At 40.4% G+C, this 21003-nt stretch overlaps 1 protein-coding gene across 5 annotated transcripts; it reads right to left on the bottom strand.

The window, feature by feature from the left end:
- Positions 1 to 469: 469 nt before the first annotated feature.
- Positions 470 to 19914, bottom strand: ACOX1 (acyl-CoA oxidase 1). 5 transcript variants are annotated; one of them, XM_085304480.1, is made up of 13 exons: positions 19672 to 19914; positions 14129 to 14289; positions 9029 to 9136; positions 8377 to 8496; positions 7688 to 7803; positions 6687 to 6856; positions 6192 to 6354; positions 5233 to 5423; positions 4809 to 4988; positions 4070 to 4175; positions 3837 to 3980; positions 3243 to 3449; positions 470 to 2259 (listed from the first exon to the last, which is right to left on the bottom strand). In XM_085304480.1, the coding sequence occupies exons 1-13, from the start codon at positions 19869 to 19871 to the stop codon at positions 2209 to 2211; spliced, it is 1917 nt and encodes a 638-aa protein (XP_085160606.1). In that variant the 5' UTR covers positions 19872 to 19914; the 3' UTR covers positions 470 to 2208. The 5 variants fall into 5 exon arrangements, with proteins under 5 accessions (XP_085160606.1, XP_085160605.1, XP_085160607.1 ...); XM_085304479.1 differs by lacking the exon at positions 14129 to 14289 and adding an exon at positions 10958 to 11118 and having other exon boundaries at positions 19672 to 19912; XM_085304481.1 differs by lacking the exon at positions 19672 to 19914 and adding an exon at positions 10958 to 11118 and having other exon boundaries at positions 14129 to 14255.
- Between the last annotated feature and the right edge of the window lie 1089 nt (positions 19915 to 21003).

Here is a 21003-nt window from a genome sequence, read left to right as displayed (position 1 = left end):
AACTGTAAGCTCCTAGTGCCAAATGCCGCATCAATTAGTCTTTGTTATTGGTGGTGATTAGCTTTTGCTGGCTTATGGGCCGTAATAATACTGAGTAACATGCCACAGGCACTTTTGCTACCAGTTTTATTTTCTGTGCTTGTGAGCAACACTAGAAAGGCAAGAATAGCTGCTGTGCTAACTGCCCTAGAGCCTTGTGCAGAGCCAAGCCACAAAGAGCATGCTAGCAATAAGCCACATGAAGTCTAACCAAATTAATGGTGAATTCTTGCAGGAATTTTCATAAAGTTTGGCAGGAAAAACAAAGCTTTCAATTTCCTTACACAATGAGTTGAGAGCAGCAGCTCAAGAAACAATTTCTCTGCAAAAGTCATCTCTTGAATACCATGTTCTGTTTCCTCTAATGCTTTAAATGAGATCCACTAAAGGTAAATAAAAGAGAGCCAAGGAAAAAAAGAAAAAAAAGACATTTTGTCTGAAAACACATTTTTGTAATTTATTAAATCTGTACATACATTTAGCTAGTACTGTTTTCATTAACACATTTTAACCTTTCCCTGATCGTTCTCCATAGACCATCCCCAGGTCAGCAGTCCGCTCTACTTAACATATAGAAGGCAAAGCCTTTTGCCTCCTTGGTATCCTGAACAGCAGAGGTTCCATTCAACCTGGGAGACTCAGCAGCCAAAAGGGAAGTTGGATTTCTATTTAAAATTAGGCATTTCTGTTCAGCTACTGTGCATGGAGCTGAACACTCTGTTTAAGGATTGCAAGTCCTAGAAAATTCTGCTATGAAAATGTGATCCAAAGTTAGAGACTTAGCAGGTGCCAAAGCTCTCAGAGGACAAGCTTCTTGTATGTTGCCTCAGAACTGCAGAATTTTGGCTTATGCTGAACATTTTACCAATTTAAAAGGAAAGTCACTCTTCATCTGTTGTGGAAAAATGTTTTATTCTGTTACTGGGCGAAGCTATTGGTGCTGAAAAACAGCAGTGATGTTTAGTTTACTGATTTCACTAGGTATCAGGAAGTCCTGTTAAAAACTACATTTTTAAATTGTTCATCTAGACAGCATTGTGCAAGTCAATATAAAAACAATGTTTTTAAGCAGATCAGAGAAAGCTCCTTGGAAATGCATGGGTGGGGAAAAAGAATCTAGGCACTTCATTTTGCATTGTCATCTTGAAGATTGCCTTTAAAAAAGAAAGTACACAGAAGAATATCCCAGAGCAACCTGCAGACCCAAAGGCCTTGGCCAAATTTCTGCCCCCAAATATTGGCTTCATCTTTTCAAGTCAAATTTGCAGTTTCTATAACAGAATGTGTTTTTTCACATCTAATCATAACAACTAGCATATGTAAAGTGCTTTGAGATAGTGCTTTGAAAATACTAACAGTTAAAAGGGCAGAACATCCATTAACAGCTCCTGGCTGATTATTACTACTTGTCTTTTCTCATAGTAGCATCAGCACCTTCTCCTTTGAACTCCTATTAATCAGAAGGGTAAGGTGCCAGTGTTAGAAAAGGCAAATGTCAAGTGGGGGGGGGGGGGAAATCTGCTGGGCAGTGAAGAAAGGATGCACTGGGATACATGAAGATGCCCTCTGGAAAGACACTGAAGCAGAGCTTCAGAGAGAAAGATGGACACTTAGTTCCCAGCCACATCAGGAGAGTAGCATCTCACGCAGACACATAAAATTCTGCATAAGGCTTTATACAGCCTAAATACTTGCTACATAGGGAGAGCGAGCTGGTGCTAGTCTATGAAAAAAGATCAAGACATGTTGATGCTTTTTTGTGGGGGGTGAAAAGGACACAACTGCTCATTAGAAGCTATTGCCTGAGGGCTGTACTACTTAGTAGTAAAACCCTACTACCTTTTTAATAACGGTAACTTGCCTGGTTAGCAGCTTCACAAAAGTAATTCTTGTATGAATCCATAAAGCTTCCTCGGATGTTTAAAAGTTTTTTTCCCCCCCCCCCACCATGATTGCACTTCAAAACCAAACAGCCATCCATCCATATGCACTCCCCCAATCACCATCTCAATTTACAGAAATAGAAAGAAAAGCTACAATTATTCACTGTCCTACAGCTATCATGGTTTGAAAGGTTTGAAAGGTTTGATTTAGGTGCCTGAAGAAAGGATGCAAAATATCCAGTTTCCAGACCAGGAAAATTGTGCATTTTTTAAAAAAGAGCTGGCTTCACAGCTTGGCTTGCATCGGCTTCAGGTGTTTGTGGAAGGATTCATGAACCTGTAAGAGGGCAAAACAGCAGTTATGTCAGTATCAGGCTCGAGTTTCAAAAACTCTTCTAGTTCTTTACATCTTGCACTGTTTTTATACTAATAAAACCTCAAACAGTCATTTTTGGGATATAAAAAGAGCAGTTAACACTGACTGTCTGCACAACACAGAAAGGATGCAGAAAGTAAGCCTAAAACAAGTAGCCTCCCCACTACTGCTTGTAAGAAAAAAGAGCCATAAGACATTTCATACCTACATAGACAATTCCTTGGAGAGTTAATTAACAGAAAACTGGTAGAGGTCTCCCAAGAAGCAGTGAACTACGTAAGCCCCACAGAATTGGGAAGCATGAGAAACTTAGCAAATCACTGATGCGATTTGATTACAATTGGTGTACAATCTCTGGCAGCCTATGGTAGGAGATGCAGTCTGCTCAAATCAAAGCAGTAAAGGTTACACTAACAGGACTGAGTTCTGTTTTGGCTAACAGAAGAGGGACATGCTGACTCCTCTCCGTCCAGTTTCTTTTCTATTAGCTCAGCTGCAGCAAGAGCCTGAGGGCAGATACACAGCACCCGATATTTTCAAAGTAATACACGGGACAAATTTATTTCCTTCTACAGAATCACTACAATTGCCTGAAAGCAATAGAAGATTTGCCAGAAAAATATATAAGGTTTTCTGTCACTAGGCAGAATTAAAAGCAAGTGATAATTGCTTTTAAATTCAATGAGATTATCCAATTGTTTCTCTGGGCAGAGTGTGATTTCCTCTCCCAACTAAGGAGCTCAAAGTATCTCACAAAGGACTGGATGTGGCATGCATTTCAGGGAGAGATTAAAAAAGCAGGCTGAAAGCAGCGGGGCAAGAGCAGTTTGCTAGTTCTGGTCCATAATCACTAGCGATTTTTTTCCTGATCAATTAGAACTAACACTCCTGAATTTTTTCCCTGGGCGCATATGACCTAAGAGGAAGAAATAAGGTTTCTTTACCTCTGTTTTGTTCAACGGAGATTTCTTTGCCCACTCAAACATGTTCTCGTAGACATTGCCATCATACCGGCCAAGCACAGACCCAAGATGAACATCATGAAAATCAAAGGAGTCCACGAGTGCTACTGCATTGGGACGGATTATAGCCAAGAGTTCCTTCACACGTTGGTTCACTTGATTAATTTGGGTATCTGTCAAAATATTCGCCTTGAAAAAAACCCAGAAGATTATCAGAACAGTATGCAAGTCATAAGAACCTTTCCTTCTTCCATAGTCTAACCTAGGTCAGTCTTCCTTCACTGAGGAAAAAATAGCAGTTTAAAAAAAAAAAAAAAAAAAGCTAGTTTCATAATCAACATAGTCATCAACTGGAAAACAGGAAGCTAACCCAGATGCCAGCTCTGCTTCTGGTGGATCACAAAGGAAACTTAACACAACAAGCTTCTATCAGAAGTGCATTGCTATTGGCCTTCTGGAAGTCAGCCATGGAGGGAGACCTTACGCCTAAGCACTCACGCAGCTTTGTATTTAAAGCATCTCTGTGAAGGTGGACTCTGGCCCTAAGAATGTACAACATCAGAGAGAGTCACTGACCTGCAGAAAATCCCCTGTGTTCTTACTGATTCCATAGAGTGCATACAAGAGGCACAGCTCAGTCATAACAGCACAGACAGCTGCATCGCTGATCTCCGAGAGCTTTGCTGTGAAGAGCTTAACTATCACATAGTGACAGTGCGCCTACAAAACAGATAAAAGAAAGCTGAATCAGGTTCATGAAAGGATAAGAAGCTCCTACTGCGCTCTTACTTGTTAGATACATCACTGACCTCAGATGCTCGCACAAGATCAACAGAAGTCTTGTTCCAGGCATCCTCTTTGCTCTTTCTGTGGCTCAACTCAGCTTGCAAGTTCTTTGCTGCAGCCTCTACAAGCCTATTTCATAAGAATAGGAGGAGAGAAACAGGTGAAACTACACCAACAGGATTGCCCTGAATTCACAGAAACTTGTTTAACACATCAGAAAAACTCAGAAGCCTTGCACTGTGACAGAGTGCATTGCTGGAGTGAATGCGTGTGGCTTTAAGACCAGTATCATCAGTGCTGCAGCTAAAACACATAGCAATGGACAGCTAAGATGACACTTGACTAGATAGATGCGGTGCTTGAATACCTGCTCACCTCTACCTATTTACTCTCACTTAATGCTTCCTGCGCAACAGACTTTAATATCAGGATTGTTTCTCTCCAGGTCACGGAGCAGTTTGAGGTATGCTCATACTTGTGTGTTTGAATATGCTTTTGTTTATTTACATTTAATAAGAAAAAAAGATATATTTCAAAACAGAACAGGGAAAAGAGAGCAACTTATGTCTACACGTTGTCTGCTGTAACTTCAAAGCATTTAACACTGGTATGACCTAATAAAGGTCATCACTTCTTGAAAATCAGCACTTGGAGCAAAGCTTTACAGGCAACAGCTTGAAAACCTCGTATTAAGACGACAGCGTATCACTACCATCTCCCAACACAGAGACATCTAGCTCATTCGGACAAATGTTAACTCACCAAGCAGCACGCGCTTTGTAGGCCTCCACCAAACTGATCGGATCATTGATACGCTCAGTCACAGGCCTAGCAGCCACATGCTGTGGCTGAATGCGTTGCCTGGAGAGATCATTAAGGTAGGACACCATGCCAGTAACCTGCTGACCAGAGTTAACTTGCATGTAGCTTTTGACAAGGAACCTGAAGATAAAAAGATAAGCCTCCACGTTACATCGCTCACTTGGATGACGGGAAGTCACATGTTAAGAAGGGTCAATCTAGCAGAAAATGGCTGAAAGGCAAAAGCATGTATCAACAGGGCAAGGAACAGAAGTGGAAACAGTTTCGTGGTAGAACAGGACAGTCTAGATACTCTTCTCTCATCACTTCTGGCACAAAGACCATAATACCATGGCAAAAAAGTTTTGGATGGAAGCTACCATACCTAGCTGTCTGCAGCATCATGACTGTGTTTTCTCCCTCGTAGGTGCAGGATGGGGTGAAGGTGACATAGATATCAGGAAGGCCACTGCAGCGGGAGTAACCATGGCCACCACATGCCATTCGACATTCCTCAATACCGGCATTGGCGGTCCAGGAAGTGAATGCCTTCAGCCCTGCAGTCAGCGCATGGAGCTGGTGGACAAAAACCAAACAAGTTAAAGTTAAGACTGGAATCTTAAAGTTGACACATTCTGCTAGAAACTGCAGCTCCCAGACAAAATATCATCAATACCACCTTCCCATTGTCCCACAGGGCCCTAGTTTTCTTGCTGGGCTCAGGAAAAGAGTTCTTGTAATTCACATAAAGGCCTCTGTACATGTAAAGACTTTTTGATCAGAGATCTTTGGTCTCTGTGTATGATGCATAGTATGCTTTAGAGTATGAATTCCATTAGCCTGCTGCATTCCCCATCTATTGGCCTTTTTGTGCAAAACTGCCTTCAAGTTGCCTTTTGTCGCATTATTTTCTCAAGTAGAATCCCTAGCCATCAACTGAAAACTTACATCTTACAATCCTAATCCCTCAACATACTACCAATACTTTGATCAAGACACTAATTCTACTGTAGTTACTTGGAAGGACAATCAAGAAGGCACAAGCGCAGGCATAAGACCAGTCTTAACTGCACTTCCAATTCATACACAATCATTCCTAAAAAGTCACTTTGCTTTTCTACACAGTAACTTTCTTATCCTGCATTGCTTCTTGCATTTTTTTAAAGCACTACAAGATCAATAGTGCAAACAGTCACCAGCACATACTGGACTTACAATCCATGGATCTAAGTAGTACACGCTATCTCACGAGCAACAGTCTAAAGGCTTGATGCCTTGTCTCCCACATTGTAAGCAAATCTTACTTAAAAATCTCAGAAGCCCTCCAACTTCCAGACACAGTACCTCTGGCAGCTCGCTCAGGTCTCCTTCAATGATGTCTCCACTAATACGACGATAGGTGTCTTTTATGTAGGCTCCCACAAAGTGAAAAGCATATGCCGTTGCCAGGAGAGGAAAGAGTTTGTATTGTTGGGTCTGATAATCCAAGATCTGGGGTTCTGGTTCCCTAGAGTAGAACACAGGAGAGTCAGCATGACACTGACTGGCAAATTACTGCAGAAGTTCTGTTCAACTCCAAGCCACTTCTCCACTTGGATAGTACAGGCTGCATCCCTATCAAGTCAGAGTATCTATGGCCATTGAGCAAAAGCTTCTGGCAGGAAGAAGCAGAATTTGCAGTCACGAACACGAAGATTTTTGCTTCTCAAGGTGAAACAGTGTTTTACAACTCTACCAAGTGCTGAAGAAAACAGCATCAACCACGGTCCCTCTGCTTTCCCCAGCATTTGGGAATTTCACTGCATGACTTGGACTGCTTTGCCATTTCACTGCACTTACCCTGCCTTTAGCTCAGACTGGTGTCTCACTGCGCTATAGCGAATAGCAATAGTACATGCCCGGGACAGGGAGCGAGCTGAATCTCCTACAATGATGGAACGGATGAACACCATGGTCCCATAGGTCAGCTTGTCATTGAGTGGTTTCACATATGTGCCGTCTGGTTCAACCTACGAAAAAGAATACACAGTCTATTGATCTTTAAAGCTTCCTCCCTTCTACGTGTTCACATCTCAGGCTTTGAGCTCATCAAGTAACACTTGCAAGCAGCCTACGGTCTTGCTGTATTTACCTGAGAAGCATCTCAAAGAAAGCCCAGAATACCATAGTGAAAGCTGTCCAGTCAAGTGGGTGGCTGTTTTCTCTGCTCCTTATTTACAGTCTTTGGGCAGTGGCTAGAAGCACAATCTTTTGTATCAGCCCTAGAGCTGTCATTATAAGTTCATCCTTCCTACACTACTCGTAGCGTATACACTACTCTATGAAATAGAGTAATTTGAGATAAAGGGCAACTCAAGAAATTAAAACAAAACGGACTTATTTGCAAGATTCAAGACACACGGAATAGGGATATTCTGTAGAAGGAAATGTCACAGTAGCCACCCACTAGTTCACATTTGGATTAAAATGCAGTAAGTGAGGGCAGTGCATAAAGCCAAGAAACCTTTCTGGTACTGATGCCATCAGGCAACAGGAACAAGAGGAATGCAGATACTTGGGATAAACTGTCAATTATTACACACATAGCTCAGCCATCACCACTCTGGACAGTCTAGGGTTAAATTAAAGGCTCCAAAGGAGGTGCTTCTGGTTTCAGATCAGAAAAGTTTGCAGAAAGTGAAGAGGTTCCCTTCCCCGACTAAGAGCAGAGAGTTGGGGATGTATTTCACCTAGCAAAAAAAAAGGAGTTAATGACATTTAGAGTCTAAGGTATTATTCAGCTAGCTACTAGATCACTGATATTTCCTTCTAACAGCCTGTGCTGGAGCTCCCTGCTTTACCTGAGCATATTTCATCAGCATGTTTTCCCGAGGAATTCTGAAGTTGTCCATTTTCAAGTAGCCATTATCCATTTCATCATAGCCAAATTTTGGCCCAATGTCACCCACTGTAATACCTGCCATAGATAAAAAACAGTTGCATTAAGAAGTAGGCATTCAACATCACACAAGAGGTTCAAGCCTTCTCCAACATGCAGACCACTTAGTTTTCTAGAAAGGAAGTCCTGGCATTATTAGGAATAACTGTTAACACAGGGCCTTTATCTCCGTGATGCAAAAATGGAGACCTCCATAATTTACATGTAGTTGTCCTACATACTGACTGGGAAGCTATCTCTAAAGTCTATCCAGCTCCCTTTTAGCTAGGGGATGCTGAAAAGTATTCTTTCCCTTTCAAAAGGTAGAAGGACATGACATGCTGCCTCACAAAATCACCCTTGGCAAACACTGAGGCAGAATCAAATTCCAAATTAACCTTTACTTTGAAAACATGAGGCTAAGTGGACTCAGCAGTGGTCCAATCACAGATAAGATACCTAAAGTTTTAACTCCTCTGACCTACAATCTACTCACTGAAATCAGCTGGTGAAATAAGCTATGTCTGTTAACAAGACACATGCAGCTGTGTAAAGCTGGAGACACAGACCTAACGCTTCCAGGAATGCCAAACACTTCCCATAGATTCTTACCCGGCAAAGGTTCGTGGGTGCCCAGCTGCCGTATGGGAACAATGAAGGCATGCAGCCCTTTGCACTGGCCCTGAGTGTAGAGCTGGGCCAGAACAATGGCATGGTTGGAGGTCTTTCCAACTGCAAAAGGAGTGGGAATCAAAGAAAATTAAACAGACTTAAATACACAGTCCTCATTCCTTAAAGCAGGATCTGAGACTACCTTAACCACATCATGTGTTAGAAAAAAGACTGACAGCACTGATTAACATCAGAGTTCTCCACCTAGATGAACAAGGTCCCCCAAGTTACATACATGATTGTCTTGACTATACAATACTAAGCCCTTAAACCTCCCAGTGAAGCCAAAGGAACTTCTGCCTAATTACAGGCTACCTCAGACACTTCAAATATTTTTTTTGATCTGTTGTATCAAAATTATTATACCAAACCTACAGAGTGTGAATGATTCAGAGAAACAATCCAGAGCACAGATAATCAGAAGTTTTATTAAGCTGTGGTAAGTCTGCTAGCTGGCTGAAAGCAAATTACCAAACTGACACAAAACTTTGGATCAACTTTCACTGCCATCCTGTAGACACAACACATACAATGTCACCTCCTTAAGTTTTCAATTTATCTTCCAGACTTAAACATACAAGGAGGTACTTACGTCCACCTGGCCACCACTTAATGGAGGTCACAGTGGGGCTGTTGAGAATGAATTCCTGGGTAGCAGGGTCATATGTGGCTGTGGTTTCTAGGCCTCGAAGATGAGTTCCTGAAAGCAAGCAAGCACACTTTGTTTTGTCAAAAGTCCATCACAAAACAGACAAGGGCAGAATTAGACAATGGAAAGTTGAACTCCAGTAGTGATGCATAAATTCTAACTTTGTCTTTTAGGTTATATAAAGGACTGAATATCAGCCAATTAAGAAAGAACAAGGGAAAAGTCAGGCTGTATTCTGGAATCTGAAAACAGTTCTCTGGAAACATGCCTTTTTTTCTCCTTCTTTTTTTTTAAGAAAAAAAAAAGTGTTCTAACACTAGTTTCCAAGCACCTCCAACTTGACACTTTTCTCCTATCACATACATGAGCAGTTTCTCAGTGAACAGGTCCACAGAGACATACTCATCTGCTTTGACTCAAACTGCAAACTGATTAATTGTAGAATAAAATCATACTTTTCAGTCACAAGATGGAATAAACAGTGCTTGTCATCTCTTATTCCCTCATCAGGCCTACATTTCCTTCACTTGATGGAGCAAGATTTTCCCAAATGAGATCATCTATAGCTCCAAGAGCACAAGCAATAGCATGCATATGCTAAGTTACTCTGGCAGTTAGATGAAGAGACTCCAAAAAGATGAAGGTAACAATTCTAGTCTCTATTGTCCTCTACCCCCAAATCTTTATTTCGCAATTCATGCATACCCGTCTTACCATTTTCCTTGGCATTTTCCTTGCATTTGTGATCAATCGCCATGCCTGTAAGTTTAAACTAGACAAGCTACAAGCACTCCTGACAGTCCAGACTGACAGACCACTGCAGAGTCAGGGACTCTGCACAAGTGTTTCACCAAGGAACAGGACATCATCTTGATGCATTTGCATAATGTTCCACAGTGTGGAGCTTAACAGCAGCATTTCCACAGGCAGCTTCTCAAAGACTTACTTTCCTGGTATGGTTCTTCAAACCTCACTAGACGGAAGAGACTCTCCACAAACTTGCAGTTATTTTATGCTTCATTCAATCTTTACACCTCACTTCAGCACAGAAGTGGATCTTGCTCGTTTTTAGAAAAAAAAAATTCTCATCTGCATCTCTCAGGTGTCAAAGTTTCGCCCAAGACGGAGCATGCTCCCTTTGAAACTTGGATTTTTCTAAAAAAAAAAAGTGTTGCAACCACAATACTGCTGGAGTTGTCACCAATCCATTTCAAAGCTCAAAAGCAAAGGGATAGCAAAGAATAAAGTCTATTTGAGACAGAAAACCAAGAGAAATCATTTCATGGTCCAATTAAAAAGAACACATGGGAGTGAACTAAGGAACTGGGAGATAAAGTCCCCTGAAAAACATGGGCAATAGAATCAAGTTGTCCACATGTTCTCTGACTCAAGGTCAGTCCCAAGTTAAAAAACAGCTCTTACTTTTCTAGCATCTCTTTCAGGATCTTAAAACACTGTCCTTTTATCTTCACATTGAATGCTAAGTAGACCAAAGCAGAAATCACTCTGTAAAGAATGGTAAGTGTAGAAACAAAGGGATGCCATCACATTAACATCACCATATCCACATACACAAGGCATTTTTTTAAAAAAACCCAAACATTTGTATTGGTTTGAATGGCACAGGAGGAATACTCAGTATGCTCATATGTAAGAATCACAGATATCACACACTCTCCCTTAGGAGAAAAAAGGTCAAGTTGCATGTGGTGTTATGATCTATCAAAAATTTCAGAGGTAGTCCATCCTTCCCTATGGCCACAACTGCATATGTGAAGACTGTGGAGTAAATGCACACAATTTTTCCCAGGCAGGGAAATCCTTTGTACACAAAGCCATGCTTACAAATAGCATTTAGGGAATGTACTGTACCATGGCCCATTTCGGTCTGGGCATAAGTGCCAATGATCTCCAGGTTCCAGGCAGGCATGAAGAAGCGATCCTGCTGCTCTGGGGTTGCCTGGGTGAGAAGAGTAGGGAGGAACATGCCCAGATGAAGGTCCAAAGGCTCAGGCCGTCCGCGATGAACAAAGCTGTGAAGAAGTGTCATGGGATGGGAGTGTGAAGGGAATGTTATGAGAGGAAAGCAAGCATGGGGATTTATGGTGGAGATTCAGAAAGAGAGAAAAAGAGAAAAGATTTATGTGTAAATCAGAAATCAGCAAGCATATTTTAGAAAGCTAGAGCACTGTCCTTTTCTCTGCTCTGAATTCTTCTGAAAAAAAGAATTATGCTTACTCCAAAATAAACATGCTGCAATGCATTTCTTTCTAATCCTACATAAAAATGCATTTGCAACATTCCTGTATTTCTGATGCCCTGTATGACTGAAAGACAAGGATTAATCCAAACCAAAAAATGGAAGGCTGGACACTTACTACAGTTTAGAAACAAGGGCATAAGCAAGTCTTGGGTTATTCCCTCCCCACCTCCATGGTTTGCATGGTTTGAGTGTAGAACCTGAGAGAAGTTCTACTTCACACAGCTGAATGAGCTATGGTGGGTTTTTTTCGTTTGTTTTTAAGAATAATTTCAGCATTATCTAATTCACATTTTTATTTTGAAGGATTAGACACAAAACAGACTACTCCCCTCCTAAAATTCCATTTATGGTCTCCCACTAATTTTTCTTAAAGTTCTCTTAAAAAGGGCAGTGCTCTGCATGTGTAAGTCAAAGCTGTGAACACAAACAATTTTTTAAGAAGGTCAACTTTAAAATCTGTAAATCACCAGCACAGAGTCTCTCCAACTAAACATGGTTCATTAGAACTATTCCTTCCTTAAAGTTCTGGCAAACATGACCAGTCTATCAGGTCACTGGATATATAAAAAATTAAATGCTTTGTTAACTCTTAACATTGATAGCTTTGACAATTTAACAGAGCCCTCTTCCAAGGGGGCAGTAAATATATTTGACTGCAGTAGGCTGCAGTCTCAGGAGATTCCATTTGCATTTGCTTGTGAGAAGGTTTTCAAAGCATATTTACCATTTTTCAGAGCAATATTTACCAGTTTGAGAAACAAGGGAAGTAAAGTGAATAGCATTAGTTCCAATGTGCAAGACTGGCAATACTGCATATAAGAAAGCAAAGCACTAAAACAGCTAGGCTGTAGACTGTATAGAAATGCTGATCCTCAAAGAGCTGTCCATCTGGCACATTTATGTACGAACATAATGTCTTTGCCTTTTTTTTTTTTAATGCAAGATATGCATTTTGGAAAGAGCGGTGATCTGAACTTAGCTTAAACTCATTTGGTATCCTTATCAAAGTGAGAAGAATATGCTCTGTGTAATCTCTAAACATACATTCATATAAACTACAGGAAGCTCTATGGGTAAAACCTCAGTTTTTTGATGTTTTTAGGCATCTATAAATTCAACCATTTAAAAATAAATCTAATAGCAATATTTTCTAAAGCTTTTTGACTGAACAGTCAAACAAGGCTCTTTTTTTAATCAGGAATACCAATCTTGAAGCTAGTTTAGCACTTGTGAGAAGTAGAGAGCTGACTGACAGTCAAAGACTGAAGTCCTTACTTACAAGCTATAATATAGGTGGAAACAATACAGTCTTTTCATAATTCAGTTTTATCTCCTTTTGAGCCCGTGCTCTTTATTTGGAGACTTACTCACTATGAAAATAGGTTAAAACCAAAGCAGGCCACCAAGTAGGGAGTCATGAAGTTAAGATGCAGTTACTATCAATCTAGACTGGAATTCGGTTCAATAATTCAGAGGTCTGTTTCCCCATCACCAATTTCTAAATATCATGCTTAAAAAAAAAAACAAGCAAGCAAAGCTTAGTGAAGATTACTGCAGAGGCTTTACTGATAAAGTAGTTAGATACCCAACACTCACGGCAGGAATGCCATACAGTTGCATTTTAAATTATTCAGCATGGAAAGGACATTCACTTCACCATACTATCACTGCATTAGCTCTGTTAAGTTTCAAAATACTCATTTTTCCACTAAATATGTAAACTGCAAACCAAACCATCACCAGGCAAGAAAGTGCAATAATCTAATGTGAAACAGCGTGTAAAAAGTCATTTTGGTGTGGCAGTGTCTGATTTAAACAAGTTGGCGTGAGAAAGCAAACAAGATTAGCAGGCATTTTTTTTATTATCTGGTTGTCCCTCAACTTCCAGTGTTGAGTTAAGTTTGTCTTTTCTGCTTCAGAGATGGAATTGGCAACACCATTCCCTGTGTTGCATCTTCTTGGAATGTTTCAGCTAGCACAAGTAGCTGTAATTTAACAGGCAGGTAACTGGTATCACTATTGAACTCAGGCAGTTGTCCAGACTTGTACATATGCTTCCCATGTTCAGATGCCAGCATGTGCACTGAAGTCTCTCGGTTTGTTAAACTTTACTTGCTGATGCATTTGACTTCTAGATTCTGTGGCAAAAGAATGTGCTCTTATCCATTAAACATTATTCCACTTGAAAATAAGTGCAGGCAGTTTTCCTCAATAACAGGAGTAAGATTTTTCTTCTTGAAACCAAGATCTTACTGTGAAACTATACTGCTGCAATGGAGTGCCATCTGGAAAAAGAGCGCTTGGGGCAAAGCATACCTTACTTTCACAAACCTAAGTATGATCTCAGCATACTAGATTGCATCTAAAGGCATTTTTCTGACCCATTTAGGTAGACTGTCTGTGCACTAAAAACTCTGCAACTTGCATGCCCTAAATTCAGGTAAAAATAAAACCCACAGTATTGTTGACTGACACGTCTCAACCAGTTAAACCGAAATTCAGACTGCCAGGGTTTAGAATCAACTCCTCATCTTAAAACAATGGTAAAGAACGGTAAAAGTCAGTGATCAGCTCAGAGGTGCATTCTGGAAAAGACCAAAACGAGCCCTGTGATTGTTAGAACACAAAACAAACAGTTGTCTGGCTATAGGACAGGAAAAAAATAGTTAACCAAATTAACTATTTTACGTTTCACCTCTTAGATTTTACCTATGGAGCATCAAATTATGAACTGGAGTTAGAAAAAAAAGTTTACCCATTGATCCCTGAAGGGAACTAACCATGTCCCATTTCGGTTTGGGCGTAGGTGCCAATTATGTTGACTCCATGGACCAGAGGCAGCCATTTCTCCTTCTGAGCATCAGTCGTTTGAATCTCTAAGGTTTTTTGAAACATGCTGAAGTGGAGACCGAAAGGTTCAGGAAAAGGGCCCAAACATGTTCTACAGGAGAAAAATAGAGGGATCTGGATCTCAGTCTTACTGTCCGCATGCGCCTGAAAGGCTTTTCTCCAACCGTAGAAAACAGAACCTATTTTATGATATTTCTTTGATTCTTTTGTGCCCCACAAACAACTTCCAAAATACAGGAGACATGAGAAGCAACGCTAACAGGGAAAGAAATGTTTCTTTCAAGCATTTTATTCACTCGTCAGCTTCTGCTGTTGCTAAGTAGAAAAAAAAATTTCCACTAAAACCTCACTGAGAAGTTAACTTGGTTTTTGTGTTCTCAGTTTTATTTCCCACCCGCCACCCCCACATCTTTCAGGCTTAAAAATCCCACTACTGCTAGTGACCTAGAACTTGGCCTTTATTAGCTAGGAGCACTAAGTATTGTGAACAAAAAGGCCTAGATGACCCAGCGCTTCTTTCAGAAGAGTTCTATATTACCTGTATCTGCTTCCATCAGCTGTTAGATTATGAATTCACCTTCAATTAAAATTACTGTTATGGAGTAATGTAAAACAACCCATACATTTTAAACAGACATACTTCAAAACTGAAGTTGTTTCATGAGGGAAAGCTTCATTAATTTAGTAGCCATGAGGATGGGCAAAGTAAATGCCCAATTAAAACAAAACTCTGCAATACTAAACATGCTGAAACATTTCACTGCATAAGATGTATGCAGTAACAGCAACTTCCCTTCAACATCCTGTGGAGCCTGAACATTTTTTTCCATCTTCCACCTCCAGCAGGCAAATATTTATTCCATTCAGACTCAAGGATGAAGATAAGAACCAAATGAGTGCTCTGCAACTACCTGCCTGAAAACATACACACAAAACTCCTACCTACCCAAGGTATCTGCAAAGGAAATAAAAGTCAACCTTGATCTATTATTACCTGCTTAAAGAGCACATTTGTTAAGAGTTAGTTGCCAACACAGAGCTGCACTGAGCAGCGGATGTTCTATGCAAAGTTTTTCAAATTACAGCAGCATTTGTGATTGGCATTTTACACTATGAATGAGCACCTGGGAGCAGAGAGTGATTGATGACTCAAAACCAGACTGCTGGATACAAAGTGTTAAAAGCAGCCTTAGGACAAGAGAAAGAGGGACAGCTCCTCAAACACCACTGAACTTTGTATGGAAGATGCTCATTTTAAATGAAACAGTTTTTAAAATGGACAAGACAATGAGCCATAAACTTTTCCAGAACCAAAACTATGTCATCGAGTAATGCAATACAGGCCATTAATGATCGCGCTTTAGATGCGTTGTACTCCCACTCAAACCAGCTTAAGAGTTCTTGGGATCAAGGCAGTCACTTCTCCTATCAGAAAATATTCTGCAAGTTACCTGCCGTATAAACAGATACACTGCAGTAGAACTTAACAGGCTCACCAAGGGCTTATAAATGCTACAAGGACAGAAGACAGAAAATGCCCCATCTTTGCTCTAGTTTCTAGATTTTTTTCCCCCTTTACTCCAAGAGCCATACAGTAATAACTGCACCTTTTACATCCTCACTGGCTATAACCTACTTCCTGATCAGCCATATAATCCTTTTTTTCTTTAGCAATAGTACCAAATACAAAGATGGCTAATCGCAAATTTATTTTTAATTAAACTAATAATAAATGCTATCAACATTAAGTAACAAGCCAAATAAGGTAACAGCTAAAACTGAGAAGAACAGAAAAAAAGTTGACTTGGCAATCACGTTAAATGCTAAAACACTACTTGGTTAAGAGTCATATGAAAAACCAAGAACCTTCATAAGAAAATCCTGTTTTCTCATGACAAAGGACAACCAGGTAAGAGGTACTACCCATGGAAGGGGTAAATAAGTTTTTCCTTCTTTTTCTGAACTCTTTATTCCTTCCTCTGTTTCTTCACTCCCACTTGGTGTTTCCCACTATCTATACACAGTGCTTGCCACAGCCTGAGTAGTATAACTGCTGAAGTAATTAGTTGCATCAAGACTGAATGTGGCTGATTGCATCTAGCACTGGCAATTTCAATGACCCCAGATGTCCTGAGTAGATCTGAAGTCATATTTGCTAAAACAGCCACAACGAGTCAAGAAGGTAGCTGCAGTTCCAAATCCACTTATAGGAGAGGAGTGCGCAGTAACATGCTACTTAGGTAATGTAAGTATTTCCATATTTCCCAGCATCTGGCACCATTCATGTAGTAAAATGCACTAGCGTTTGACAGATACCTAGTTCGACAGCATACCTGTCGGGAACAGTACAATAGATGTCTATGCTTTCTAAGACTCCAGATCTAAATGAACAATTGCAAAGACGGTCTCAGACTGCAGAATTAGGTTACAGACCAGAATCATTTACTTTAAAGCAAAATCTTCAACCCATCTTTTCTAGCTTTTGCACTTCAAGATCATTCTTAAAGCAGACCTGGAAGGATCTCCTCATGGGGCAAGCAGCGGGGGTGGCAAGTCTAATCTGTGCCTACGGGGTTTCAGAGTTAACAAATGCCATGACAATAAAACTCTTTATGAGTCATATCAAAAGAAAAATCCTAGCAGCTAGCTGGACCCCATTATGTGGTAGTAGCCTGGGACTCTACTACAGCTTCTGGTTGGATGTACTGAAAAGTATTCTCGGCCTTACATAATGTGCCAAAATGAAAAGCAGAGACAGAGTCCTAAAGAGAAGGTGCAGAACCATGTAATAACGGTCCATGAACATAGGAATCATCTGTTGACTTGCAGCTCTCAGATCCTCTCTTCTGTGCCACGGCTGTTTTTGCTTCTTCTCCTATTGCTGTTTTCCTCAATGAAAGCCATTTAAATTTGAATGTGAATTAAGACCACCAGACTGCTTTCTTCAAAAAGCTGTATATCAAGGTCCCATCTTTCATGCTGACTTAAATTCTATTACAGTTAGACTGTGAAAGAAGCATCAAATATTGGCACTTTAGGGCTGCCGGTCTTCATAAGTCAGTGATAACTACAGTGCTGACATGTTAAACCAGAGGAAAAAAATCACCAGATAAGCAATTAAAATGGCTTCTAAATATATACGAGGTCTCAAATTTTGGAGCCTAACAAATCTGTTGTGGAAACAAGGAGGAATATGCAGTTCTCAACATGTCACAGCACCAATAATTGTTTAAGCATATCTTCAGGGCAGCTGAAGGAAGCTTTTTTCTTCAAAGGCTATTCATAAATCAAGCTTTAAAGTTTGTCATTCTGGGAAACAAAGTTCAATAATGAAATTCTTGTAGCTTATAGAAGATACAGGAAAATGAGCTCAACCTCAGAAAAAGCTCACTGTCAGTGACTGCACATATGAGTGTATCTTTGTTCCTAGTCTTAAGGACGAATGCAAGAGAAGAATTATTGCAAAACATCTTCAGCTTTCTTATGTAGAAATCTGATTGTCAATCACAATAAATACAACTTTACATTTGAATCAAAGACGTCAACCTTCATTAAAAGCAGGTCATAACACTGTTTCTATTTAATTTTCTAGTTTGGAAAACTGAGCAAGCCCAGATACATGGCAGGATCTTCTCAAAAACCTCTAGGTCACCTTCTAGTCAACGAAGGTCTCTTCTGGTAAATACCAATTGACATGCTCGGATATGCAAGAGAGACCGAACTCCAGCCAAGTTAACTTTTAACTTACTTAAGGTTAAGTTAAAAAGTTTGACACATGGCATTTCAGAAAATGGAGAGAGATGTTAAAATGCAAGTGAACTCAAAGGATGAAAAGATAATCTTCTGATCTCTTCCCTCTATTAACCACTAAGCCAATATCCTCCTTTACAAACACCTGATATTGTAGTAAAGAATTCAAATCAAGAATATAAAGAGTATAGCCTGATATCACTCTTATAGAAAGTAAACCTCACTTACACACAAAAACTGTACTGCTCTTTATTCTTCTACATGCTGTTAATGCATAAGACTGAGAAATACCGTCAGTCTACATAGCTGCAATCATCCTGAGTATCTACAACTAGATTTGGCTCTGAAAATAAGCAAGTCTTCCCGACTATTTCAGTTGATTTCAGATCACAGATTCTGACTGGTCACACTTGACTATTCATATCATAAGATACTGATACATTATTTGGTGCCTACATAAAATATTAAGCATATACCCATTAACAACTATGAATTGCTGACTCCAAGAAGAATTTATGGAACAAGACTAAAGTATCATCTTACTCCAGAAGAGCCCTATTTTAATGAAATACTGTTAGTAATGCTAGCTAAGCATAGTATTTACATTGCTAACTCCATGGAAACTTGCCAGCTGTGAGACTGGATGGACTTCTCTGAGTTTTCTCCATAAAAATAACTGAAGAAGTTTCCCTATCCCCTCCAGTAACAAACTGCTTAGGTAGGCCAAATTAACATTTAACTTTTGCTAGACAGTACCTACACAGTCTAATACAGTCACTGAGCTTTTTCTGGTAATCACTGTTCACTGATAGTTTTCTGAAAGCTTTTATTACTTCCACAAAAAAAATTGTGACATAATTCACACTGTTGAACAACAGCTCTTTAAAATTAAAGACTACAGCAGGTAGGACTAACTGGTCCCAATACTCACCTTCTGAGGCAATGAAAGCTTTCCTACAAATGTAGTCACAGGGGTTTGTGATTTTTAGTGGTGCATTCAGAACATTTGGGGTTATTTAATGTGCCAGAGGATATTTTCATGGTCTTTGTTTAATTTTATCAGTCAGAGTTTAATAAAGCTAAGTGAGAAATATGGCAAAGCTAGGAAGAAAGCTCCCTGCAAGCAATGCAACTCAGACATAAAGACAGTGTTCTTATTAACACAAGGGTAATGCTATCAGGTAAAAAACAAACAAACATCAGATACAATAAAAAGTCTGTAAGTGAAAGGGAACCACTTTACACTAGAAGCCTGAAAGAAGAAGGGAAGAGAAACTTATAAAGAACAACTAATAAACCACCTTGGAACACTTTCAAGTATGCCCATAATGCAACTTTATTAGGTCTAAGTGCAAAGTGAAGTAAACAGCTTTAAGAGATTCCATGATAAGTTGCAACCTTCAGGTTTATGCAGAGTCAAGTTATTTCGGTATATATTCTTTCATTCTTTTTCACAAATAAGAATACAAGCCCCACTGTCACTCTTATTATATATAGTGCAGAAAATCATTACTTTTGGTGTTATTTCCGGCCAAAAAAAAAATCTAAGAAAATACAATATTCAGGAAGTCAGGGCTGGACCTGAAGCTGGATCACTGAACTTCAATGAGTCATGGTGCAAGTTTAGATTTCCAAAGAAAAATAACATAGAAAAAAAGGCTGCTCTAATATCCTTAGTGATGATAAAAAGCAGATACAAGAAGCAAACTCTACACTTAGGTACCTTTTAAACCAGTAGATCTCATCAGGATCTGCAATCCCATATTCTCTTAACTTCATCACCATCAGAGAGCTCTTCCTGATGGCTTGCTCATAACGTTGGCTACGGGAGAGGAAGTTCAAATCCTCATGCTGGAAGTCAGGGTCATTAATAACTAAGGCCTCTGGAGACAGAGCAGAAGAGAAAAGAAATTCAGTTTCCATAAGCCACAACAATCTTCACATAGGAAGTGAAAAGCATGAATTGTTTCTCATACCTCAATTAAAGTTAGCTTTGATTTTCACTTTTAATTTTCTGATAACATCATCAGAAAGAAGTCAAAAAAGTCTTGCAGCATTTCAGAGAGCACCTCTTACATCAGGAAACTCTCACACTTCTACACATAAACCATGTTTTAAATTAGGAGTACTCTGGACTTGGCAGGAGATTAATTCACTGATGCAAGAACTGCAGGGCCCTCATTAACCAACTCAAACCTCACATAGCCCTTGTTACTGCAGAATCAGGTTGCCTCATGAACTTTGATCTGATCTCCACACAACTCCATGAAGAAGGGCACAGCTATCATTCCCACTATGCTGACTCAGACCCAAGATACCTAGAGGCTAGAGACTTTTGTGTCCTCTTTGGCACACAAATTACACAATACCAGCCTCTGACAGTCTCACTAAAGCAAAGGCTTGGAAAAGGAGGAGGTGGCAGCATTCCACTAATCCCACGTATCACAGCTGTGAGCAAAAAGATCGTATTTGTACTGTTGGGCAAGTGTGTATTGGTAAGGGAAAAGGAGGGGATGGTTTCCAAGACAAATGCCCATAGGAAGCTGCCTCTCATCCTAAAATCTTCCTCTGGAGGAAGACTGAAGAAAAAGGTGAGAAAGGACACCGCTCTATCAGCACAGAGCATTCCCCCCCCCCCACACACACACCTCTTTTCTGGGAAGGGGAGGACAGATGTATGCTGCTGCTCCCCTCTCCTCTCCCCTAGCAGGGAAAACTCCCTTCCCTCGGGGGCTGCCTGCAGCCCTTCTCCCCCTAGAGAGCCTCCCTCTCTTTGCAGCCCTTCTCCTCGCAGCACCCCGGGCCTCCCTTCCTTCCCAGACCCCCACCAATCCCTCCTCCAGGGCCTCCCTTCTCCCAACGGCTCCTCTGCACAGCCTCTCTCCCGAGGCCTCCCTCGCCCTTTAGCTACTCCCTCTCCTCACACCCCGCGGGCTACCCCTCCCCAGAGCTTCCCGTTCTCCTCTCTCCTCCCGCTCCCTACAACCTCCCTCTTCACAATCTTCCCCCCACCTCGGGCTCCCCTTCTCCCCACAGCCTCCTTCCCTCTCCTCAC

The sequence above is a fragment of the Rhea americana genome, unplaced genomic scaffold (assembly GCF_003343005.1).
Source record: "Rhea americana isolate MKP2758 unplaced genomic scaffold, rheAme1 scaffold_21, whole genome shotgun sequence".
NCBI lineage: Eukaryota > Metazoa > Chordata > Aves > Rheiformes > Rheidae > Rhea > Rhea americana.
The sequence above is the reverse complement of the archived record's forward strand: the minus strand, read 5'-3'. Positions and strand labels throughout refer to the sequence as shown.

Bases quoted from the DNA above. Each gene is read 5' to 3' on its own strand.
- ACOX1 (XM_085304480.1), bottom strand. From the start codon at position 19,871: ATGGAAACTGAATTTCTTTTCTCTTCTGCTCTGTCTCCAGAGGCCTTA. The intron at 8,497-9,028 runs GTAAGTACCTCC...CTCCTTTTGCAG, and splicing joins TAAGTGGTGGCCAGGTGGAC to TTGGAAAGACCTCCAACCAT. The intron at 6,355-6,686 runs GTAAGTGCAGTG...GTTCTACTCTAG, and splicing joins CAGTCTGAGCTAAAGGCAGG to GGAACCAGAACCCCAGATCT.